The 10,157-nt window shown below is 42.5% G+C and overlaps 1 protein-coding gene across 2 annotated transcripts; it reads left to right on the top strand.

The window, feature by feature from the left end:
* Positions 1-300: 300 nt before the first annotated feature.
* Positions 301-6,030, top strand: LOC147612347 (aspartate aminotransferase-like). 2 transcript variants are annotated; one of them, XM_086782962.1, is made up of 10 exons: positions 301-950; positions 1,132-1,369; positions 2,246-2,339; positions 2,422-2,525; positions 3,242-3,490; positions 3,580-3,693; positions 3,879-3,962; positions 4,051-4,221; positions 5,068-5,181; positions 5,412-6,030. In XM_086782962.1, the coding sequence occupies exons 1-10, from the start codon at positions 775-777 to the stop codon at positions 5,562-5,564; spliced, it is 1,497 nt and encodes a 498-aa protein (XP_086639088.1). In that variant the 5' UTR covers positions 301-774; the 3' UTR covers positions 5,565-6,030. The 2 variants fall into 2 exon arrangements, with proteins under 2 accessions (XP_086639088.1, XP_086639089.1); XM_086782963.1 differs by lacking the exons at positions 2,246-2,339; positions 2,422-2,525 and having other exon boundaries at positions 588-950.
* Positions 6,031-10,157: the final 4,127 nt, after the last annotated feature.

Raw genomic sequence — 10,157 nt, forward strand, 5'->3', positions numbered from 1 at the left:
GTACATGGATGACTCTTGCACATGTGCTCTCTCTCTCTCTCTCTCTCTCTCTCTCTCTCACACACACACACACACACACACACATTCTACAGAAGCATGTGTACGCACACATGGGCCACACACATATGGACATTGCCCCCTGTATTAGCCATCTTCTAAGCACTCAATTTACAAGTCTTTTCCCTCAACGACCTATTTAACATTGACTAAGCCTCTAGCTAGAGCATTTGCAAAAAAAAAAAAGGTGAATTGTAAGTTTAAGTTACACATATTTCCACATATTTCATTTGCTTCAAATAGCATGGAATGAGAGGACAATTTACAGGGCTATTCAACGAGTAACGTTTTGCCAACTCCCACTTTGGTGTGCTAGTACTCAGAGCATGGGGTATTCTTTTGGAGCTGATATGAGAACAAGGCAGCTTTTGAAGTGTGTCCATTAAAATGGCACCATCTCATCCTGCATTTTTGAGAGGTTTGAAAATATGTGGCTTGTCCGGACACCGTCGTTAGTCCTGGTCTGAAACACCAGACATTTGACTGACTAGTCAGCGGGTGGGCGCACGATAGGTAGACTAGTCCCAGCTGTTGTGAAAGCTTTCAATTGGTCCACCTCCACTTCGTCTCACAGGTGCTCCGCCCCGCCCCGCCCCGCCTCGCCACGCCCACGCCCACGCCCCGGCCCTGCCCCTCGCTCCCCGCCTTCCCAAACAACGGCCGGCCCCCCCGCCCTCTCTCTCTCTCTCTCTCTCAACGATCTCCTTTGACGACAAAATGTCGGCGGCGGCTTGCGATTTCGCAAAGTTTTCGACGACACTTCGCGGGAAGCAAACGCCTCCCAGCTCCGAACTGGGCAGCACCAGAGGAGCTTTGGGAGCCCACAGCCAAGCATGGTTTACCGGCCATTCCGCAGAACATTGGCGCAAATTCTCTTTCAGAACTGCTCAACTGTATGGTTCTCATCCTCTGTACATTTAATGACTTTCATTAAGGTATGCTAATTATGATTAAAATGCCGTACATAACCCTGATTTCCTACACACTCAAATCCGTCCTTTTTAACACCACAGAGGGACATCAATCTCAACATGCCCTACTTCATGACGATTAATTAGCTTTTGGAATGTGCAGGAACCCGAATTGCCAAACGCTTTATGGCCTGAGGCATAGATTGGTGGCTGAAGCGAGCAAAACAGAAAATGGGTCAGCCAAGTTGGATATCTCACTGAACCCACGAGTTGCAGCGCTCAAACCCTCCAAAACCATGGTCATCTCTGATTATGCCACTGCTTTGGTTGAATCTGGCGTTCCAGTTGTCAGATTGGCAGCAGGCGAACCTGACTTCAACACTCCCGATCCCATCGTCGAGGTGAGCTCCTCTCACTTTGATCCAGTCCTTACATTAAGGTTGCCTTGTGAAACTTTTGCAATGCCATGGTTAAGACCGTTTCTAGCTTGCTGGCTAGGATCCACCAGTGTTCAAAGCTCAAGAGCAGTAAGTTGGGTGTGGGAGATTAGTCTAGATCTAGCTTGAGCTTTGCCTTTCCATTGAAATTATCAGGGTTTGTTCTTTGCTAGAAGCATGGATACATCCAGTACCGAAGTCATGAAGGGGGTGGAAGAACTGGCTTAGGTCCATCTACACGTTGATTTGAGCCCTGGCTCCCCATTGGGACCCCCTATCTTAGGATCAAGGTTTATAATCATGCCAAGCATGTGGGTGAAGACGACACTATAGGGGAAAGAGACCTTCGATGCCATGCTATAATATGGTAGGCAGTGCCTGGATGCATCCTGACATGTTGATCTGAGCTTTGATCTTCAATTGTGAGAATTTCTGCCAAAACATGTGGATGAAGACAAGAGCGAAGGGGCATGAGACTGTTCATGTCAAAGTTAGAATCTGGTATGAATGTGTGTGGATCAGTCCTGTTTTGCAGGGGTAGAAGGAGCCGGGATTGGGCCATTTATGCATTGGATTTGATCTATGCCCCCTCTTCCAAGTATTGAATTTAGAATGTGGCCAAGTAGATTGGCAAGATTAGAGGTGTCTGGGGTGAGACCTTCCACCCTGCATCAGGAGGGTATAAGAAAAAAGGGTTTGAAAAGAAGGGGCCTTGTTTGAGAGGGTAAGGCATTTACATTACACTAGAAAAGAATGGGAAGAAAACTACAGTTCAAAGAATTTATTTGGGCCTTCTAGAAGGTTCATAAAAAAGGCTTGTTTTATTATGTTCTGCTGCAGGCTGGTGCAAAGGCAATTCAAAATGGTTACACACGCTACACTCCAAATGCAGGCACTCTTGAATTGCGGAAGGCCATTTGCGGTAAACTACAAGGTCTGTAACAGTCTCTCCGTTCCATTGTGGCTTTTGCAAGATCACCAAGATGAAGCATAGATTCACGTTAACCGTGTTTCAGATGAAAATGGTCTTACATATTCAACTGATGAAATTCTGGTCAGCAATGGAGCCAAGCAGAGTATTCTACAAGCAGTCCTTGCTGTCTGCTGTCCGGGGGATGAGGTAAGTTTTATTTCACTGATTTTTCAGTGATCAGAGCTTTTTGAATCAACATTTTGAGACTGTGTTTGTGCACCAGAAATGGATATCTGTGTGTGTGTGTGTGTGTGCGCGCGCGTGTGCATGCATGCACACGTGAAGATGAATGGCAGTGTGGAGTAGTTTCAGAAATGGCATGCTGGTCGTTTCTATCATCTTTCAAGTAGTGAGATGTTTGACTGACACTACATGAGTTGTTACTCTGGGTCCTCTTTCATGGTGGTGTGCATGCTTTTTGAACTGTGTGATATCTGCTAGAACCGCTTCAAGGATTATTGTAAAGAGCAGCCATGAGTAATATCTCATCGAGCTGAAAGTGAAGATGCCAATAACCAGGGTGGTCGTACGACGTATAGACTATCCATGGCTCCCTTTTGCATTGACCATACAATAGAAAAAGAGCATCTAGTGTTGAGCTGCCTCACATGTCCCCGCATCCTCATTTCGTCTTGGCCAGACATTGTTGTATCACCCTTTGCTTTCCAGTCAAGATGCACTCTTGCACATACCAAGGTGATAACGTGTGGGGCACCCCTACACCCCACACTGTACATTTTACATTCTTGCTATGGGATTTTTGATGCATGGTGTGGCTGCATGCCCAAGCCTATAACCAGGTGCAAGCTGTGCCATATAGTGTTTGAAAGTTAACAAATTAACATTTTCTGTGGATGTTGCAGGTCATCATTCCAGCGCCTTTTTGGGTTAGCTATCCAGAGATGGCACGTTTGGCAGATGCAGTGCCAATTATTGTACCAACAGCCTTATCTGATGATTTCTTGATGAGGCCTGAAGCATTGGAGGCTGTCTTGAATGAGAAATCTAGATTGATGATCTTATGTACCCCTTCAAATCCAACCGGGTCTGTTTATCCTCGGGAAACACTAGAAAAGATAGCGAAGATTGTTGCAAAGCACCGGAGACTACTGGTGAATCTTTATGAATCCAATTCAAAAGTGGAGATTTATTGCAGTGATACAAACCTCTGTCTAAAAACCATTGGGGCTGATGCATGCAGGTACTATCTGATGAAATCTATGAGCACATTATGTACAAGCCAGCCAACCACACATCTTTTGCTTCTTTGCTGGGGATGAGGGATCGTACCCTCACTGTCAATGGTTTCTCAAAGGTAAGGAATGGGATGCTTGTTTGAGCAGATTTCAGACTGCGGTGAGTGCAGTTGAATGTTGGAAAGGCGCAGATACATGACTTGTAAGACACTGTTCAAGCAGTTTGAGGGAACTTCTTTTGAGTGAGATCCCTTGTATGGGTTCATGAAAGGATTTCTAAAACATCTGCTGATTATAACAACAGGCATTTGCCATGACTGGCTGGCGTTTGGGATATTTGGCTGCTCCTAAGCATTTTGTGACCGCTTGTGGAAGAATTCAGAGCCAGGCTAGTAATCTTACGTAGGTTTTATCTTGTGGCTTTCTGTCTGTTATGAGTTGGGCAATAAAGTCTTTTGTGTCTTTTCTTTGTGCAGTCCACTTCAGGAGCCAGCAGCATTTCTCAGAAAGGAGGGCTTGCAGCTTTGGAACTTGGTTATGCAGGCGGCGAACATGTAGCTGTAATGGTCAAAGCCTTCAAGGAAAGGAGGGACTTTCTTGTGGAAAGATTGAAGGCACTAGATGGTGTGAAATTATCAGTTCCACAGGTATTGCCTAGTTATGGTCCATACGAAATTACATTGGTGCTTTTAAGAAAACTTGTTTTTTTTTGCTTTAAGAAATACTTGTATATCATATACAAAGGCTGATGTTACTTCTACACAGGAAGAACAGTCTCTTCCATGTTCTACTAGGGTTTTTGTTCCCCTTCCTTTCATAGCCAGCAGGTCTAGAGGAAGATTACATCGGGCGGGGGGGGGGGGGGGGGGGGGGGGGTTTGAAGAAGGGTGGTTTTACAAAGAATGGTTGATACTACCAATGTAAGAATTGGGAATCAAGGTCTTACCTGTGTGAACCCACTCTTATGAGTGAGGTTGTATGTTTGTGTGTGAACCACCTCTTAGAGGGGTTATAATAAAAATACTATCTAGATATTGTGTGTTATGACATAAGCAGTGATGTCACTGAGGCAACCTTTGTAATCTATAAAGGTACATGTACTTCAATACACAACATCTTGAGCATTGTCTCCTTTCTCTAACTCTATCTCTCCCTGTTGCTGCTCACACAGCCATAGCCATGAAGCTCTTCAAGCCACCATAGCTTAGGACATTCAGCAGTAAGACTTTCTGCCTCCCTATAAGAATATCCATATTTCCTTTATGTCTCTGCTCCAGAACTTGGAAATGTTAAATAGAGACTTCACATGCATGGACGTGAGGACATTTGGTGGGTAGCTTGTGTGGATTGAGTACACGTGTCAACCTTATAGTGTAGCACATGTGGATTGAGTACACTGTTAACATTATAGTGTGACTCATAGTTCTGCACAAGCTCCTGCATATGATTCATGATGGATTGTAATATTTGTGTATGTTTTTTTTTTTCAACAGGGTGCATTCTATTTGTTCCCAGATTTCAGTGCCTACTATGGGACTGAGGCAGATGGGTTTGGTGTGGTCCATGATGCTGAAAGTTTGTGCAAATTCTTTCTGGAAAAAGCTCGTGTAAGCTCTTGTTGCCAACTTCTTGTGTGGATCTGATAGTAGAAGATATTCATACGGTCTTTTACTGTAACATTCATGTGCATTCTTTTCATGTATAAAGCTGGCCACTGAGTGCTATTGCTTGTAGCTTTGGAAAGCTGAAAGAAACTACTACCTCAGATAGAATCATCTTAAAAAGATCATGATCTAAAGGAAGTCATTATCTTAAAGAAATTTTGTTGGCATGTCAGGTGGCCCTTGTTCCCGGTGATGCATTCGGAGATCCGAAGTGCATTCGAATCTCTTATGCTGCCTCTCTTGACTCTTTAAGGACAGCAATGCAAGACATTGAGAAAGCTTTGAGCCTGTTACGGCCGGTGGTTGCAACATCCCTGAACAAATAAGCTCTTTTTTTATCTTCCTGCCATAGCTACTTCTGTTTTGCCAAAAAGGATCTCTCTCCATGCCTTTCTGGATTAGATTATGTAGATGCCTCACTTGAGCATCAATGAAGAGCAGATTTAACATAGAGAGAGAGAGAAAAACGTGCACTTTTTTGAGCATCTCATAGTCAAGCAACAGGAAAACAAAAGCTAGCAGCTGTTTACTGGGAAGGTAACCCTACTTTCGATTTGTAGGACTTCAGCTGCACTGTGCTTTTGGACAATGTACATTGTAAGGGGATACTTTCTGCTTTGATATAAGATCCGAGCCCTTCTTGAAGGTATTCCACAGTTATAAATCCCCTCATATAGTGATTGTGCTGTCTTCAATAGTGAAGCTGTAAGCAAGGATGCATTATTTGCTGATGGTCTCCCTTATCCCTTTTTTTAATGTACATTATTTGATTGCAAGTGTTTTATGTTTTTTATGAGAATGTAGTCTTTATATTTTTTCAATGTACTAAGCCTTGGTTGGAAAACATGCAATTGTGCTTAAGACTGATCAATTTTCTTTGCTTTATGGACGTCGATCCCTATTCATCAATCATCTCTCACAAATAACATGCCACTATGAAAACACAGCTATGGCATCTTGTAATTTACTTCCCTAATGAAGATCAATTCAACAACACCTGTTGAAAGAAAATAAACTGGGTTGGTGTGGCATTGCCAATGTTGTGCTAGCACTGATGTAGACCATGACTTGTCCCACAATCTACATGTCAAGAAAGCCTCAAATATTGAAGGGGTTAAATTAGCTAATCTACTGGTTAAATTAGCTAATAGTCTTCTCTCTTCATCAGTTTCTCAATGTACATTCTTTGCTTAATACTTTTAAAGAGCTTTTCTTATCCCCTAAATAGCTTTGTGAATTCTATTAAGAGATAGTGGGACCTCAACTATGAAGTTTTTCTTTCTCTCACCAAGAATAAAAAGAAGGATGAAGGACGTGTATGTGACACCTAACAAACCAACTACGCTCCCTATACATAGACAACCTCTACATCTTTTCATCCGAGGCCGATAGAAATCGTAGAAATCTAGGAAAAAATAAAGTACAAGAGGCTCCAAGTGCAAGTGAGACCAGGATAGTAGTACAAGTCGTCATTGTCTAGGTGCTATGACCAATCAGGGTTTCATAATGCACGCATTTTTTTTTTGGAGAACTCTTGCCTCCCCTCAATCACCAACTTTGGAGGGTAACTTGCCTCCCCTCTCTCACAATGTTGATACTGACCCAATATTTCAACACTTTTGTCATAAATCCTCATGACATGCTTATATAGAATTTCTAGTTTGCATACGCTTATGATTGTACAAGCTTTCATACATTTATATGCTTACACATTTATGATATGCAAATCTCCACATCTCTCGTATGCTTAAGATTTGTGGATGCTTATGTATATGAAGCTTCTTGTTTGCATAGGCTTAGCTTCTAGTCTGCTCATATTGGCTCATGCACTCATGCTTTTTATCCAAAGGGGTGAAAAGAGCATTGTGAGTTTGTCCTTGATGCGCTCATAAGTCTCCGTTGTTGACGTGGGGATTGATTCCTGAATTTGTGGCTCAAGTATTGTCGAGGTAGTAGGTACAACTAATAATTGGTTGCCATTTGTGGTGACCGAACATGCAAGCTCTTGTGTAGGTATTGTATGCACGATATGGGTTGAGTGGCTTGCTTGTTGGTGTTGCTTGGGCCTCCATTCTTGTCGAGCTTTAGGTGAAGCTTGTGGGGTTGAAGGTGTTGGTGAAGCGTTCTTCCCATTGTTCGATCTTGGCAACCATATGATGGGATTACCATCATAATATCCTTGTTGTTGAAGCATGTTCACAGGCACCCATCTTTGATAAACATTAGGAATTAATGGTTGATGCCTTTGAGGCTTCTTTCTTTGAGCAGGCTCGAGGCACTTCTTGATGCGTTTGGGAATCCAAGCTTTGGTATTACCTTGGTAGTACCCTTGAGCTTGCAGTAACCTTTTTGGTTCCCACATTTGTTGAGTTGCCGGAGTTCTTTGAGGAATTTGCTTAGTCTTTTGTGGACGATGTTGTAGAGTACTTTTATTCTTCCTTGGCCTTTGAGTTTTGTGGTGAGGAAGAGGCTTTGATGATCAAGGTACCCAAATTGGATTAACGCCTTCATAGTAGCCTTGGATTAGCGCCTTCATAGTAGCCTTGAGCTACAAGTAGCTACTTCTCCAACCACATTTTGATACCATTAAGATACCTTGATCTTGGCTGTCGTGGTGGAGTTTTCTTTTTAGTTAAAGTGGAAGGTTTGGGACCCTCCTTCACATTGGTTGGTGCTGAGGTTGCGGTTTTGAGACTCATGGGCATTGTTAACGATGAGGCTTGAGTCTCTTGCGGAGTGGTGGCTACTGGGACAATGAGGCTTTTGAGCCTGTAGCCTTCTCCTCTGTGGGGTAAGGATGGTCGACGAGGAGTTGTCGAGGTCCAAGATTTTCCTTTGATTTCCTTTTTAGAGATATATGGTTGCACTTCGGGGATTTCTTCAGGAATAGTTGTTGATTGCAAGGTTTTGGCATTGGACTTTGTTGGTGAGGATGGAGTTGAAGGGGTAGATTCTTTGTCATGGTCATTGAAGCAGATGGTAGGTATTTGTAGAGGGGCTTTCCAGGAAGAGGCTTGTAGCTTTTTGCATTCAACATCATAGAAATCCATTAGGGTTGGATCCTCTTCCTTGTAATATGGTATTGCCAACTTTGTGTCGTTGACCATCATGATTACCCTATTGCTAGCAAAGCACAGTGGTGCATGGGCAGCAATAGTCCATTTATGTCCCAAGATCAAATTTGCTTCCAACACATACTCAACTACAAAAAGCTTGCAAGTAAGGGGGTTAGATTCTATATACATTGTTTATTCAAAGTACCCCAAACATGGCATGTTGATGTCTTCTGTGAATGGATTTTTCTCTGGATGAGCTTTTAGTGTTGGTTGACCTAACAAATCCTATAACTCGAGGGTCATGAGATTGTGTTCTTGTTGTGGATAAAGCTGCGTGTGGTAATTTTATTATAAAGTTCTAATCTGACCATAACTCTTGGGATATTCTAGATTGGAAGTTCCAACTCCTCCATGGTCTCTTCCTCCCATAATAGTAATTTCACAATGCCTGTAGGAGTGTTCAAGGTGACTGTTTACATGGATTTGTCAATTGAATACCACGAATCACGTACCCAAATGCTACCCAAGATGACATCATATTCAAGGAGATTTGGGGTAACATGGAATCTAAATACCACATTTCCACTGATTGTTTGAGTAGCGTAGCTAAAGTATCCTAAAACTTCAATGTTTTTTCCATTGACAGCTCTTACAAGACCATTGTCTTTAGGGATGATTTTAGGTTGTCCTAAGGACACCCAAGTGCCTATTGTAAGTATGTTATAACTAGCTTGAGGGATAATCAATGCATGTTTGCGCTTAACATCATTGCCCATTGGGAAATCTAACCATACCACCTTGATAGAATCTTCAAGAGGAACCATTGATATTTTAGTTTTTGTTTCAGCTTTAGTTCTCATTTTGGTTTCATATTTCCATTCACTTTTATCCTCTTCTTGGCTGTCAGCTTTTTTAAGAGTGCCTAGTGTGTACAATGGCACACTCGGTCCTTTGACCATTTTTATTGAGGTCTGTTTGGAAACCTGCGAATCCATACAGTCCTGTTCTATGTAGCTGTGGAGATCTTGGTACAACTCATGTGGTGAGTCTTTAAAGGTTCAAGGGTTGAAGCTATGCTAGCTCACCACGATAGAAGATCACTCCTCCAAAGGAGGATTTGAGAGATTGCTTAAATTTCATAAGGGATTCATTGAATTCCTCACGTGCTGTTTCATTGAATTCCTCACGTGCGCTTAAATGTCATAAGGGATTCATTGAATTCCTCACGTGCTGTTTTAATTGCATCCTTCGAGCAATCTTCCTTTGATAACCCTCCTTAGTTTGATGAGTTCATGTCTGTAGAGAGCACGTCTTCCTCTTGAAAGGCGAAGTGATACTCCTCCGATTTTTGTATTTTGGTTACCTTTTATTATGAGGTTCAATTGCAACTGGTGATCCTATATGACAACAATGCTAAGCATGCTCTCCTGCGTTCTACATATGTCATGTGATCATAATTTTTAAGTTAGGATGGTTGGGCAAGTTCTAGTTTCTTGATTGGTCTGTGAGGTGTACTGAGTAGCGAGTCAGAACTTATTTTGTCCTCACTAAGTGACATACTAGAACTTGTTCTATCATCTGACTTTCTTTGGATCATCAGGTTTTCATTATGGTTGTCCATGCGACGAGAACGAACTTTCTTTCAGGATTTTGTATCACGTGTCACACATGAGGGTTTTATGGTTTGAGGGGTAGTCTTTGAGGTGGATGCTTTTGCATCATGTGTCACACATGAGGGTTTTATGGTTTGAGGGGTAGTCTTTGAGGTGGATGCTTTTGCATCATGTGTGGCTTTTGGCTCTTTTGGGGTTAGGTCCTTCACATGATTATTTCAACCTTGGTTTCTACAGTTTGTTGACCTTT

Source organism: Cibotium barometz, chromosome 45, assembly GCF_041138505.1.
Source record: "Cibotium barometz isolate CiBa-2024 chromosome 45, ASM4113850v1, whole genome shotgun sequence".
NCBI classification, from domain to species: domain Eukaryota; kingdom Viridiplantae; phylum Streptophyta; class Polypodiopsida; order Cyatheales; family Cibotiaceae; genus Cibotium; species Cibotium barometz.

Bases quoted from the DNA above. Each gene is read 5' to 3' on its own strand.
- LOC147612347 (XM_086782962.1), top strand. From the start codon at position 775: ATGTCGGCGGCGGCTTGCGATTTCGCAAAGTTTTCGACGACACTTCGC. The intron at 3,963-4,050 runs GCTAGTAATCTT...TTCTTTGTGCAG, and splicing joins GTGGAAGAATTCAGAGCCAG to TCCACTTCAGGAGCCAGCAG. The intron at 4,222-5,067 runs GTATTGCCTAGT...TTTTTTCAACAG, and splicing joins TGAAATTATCAGTTCCACAG to GGTGCATTCTATTTGTTCCC.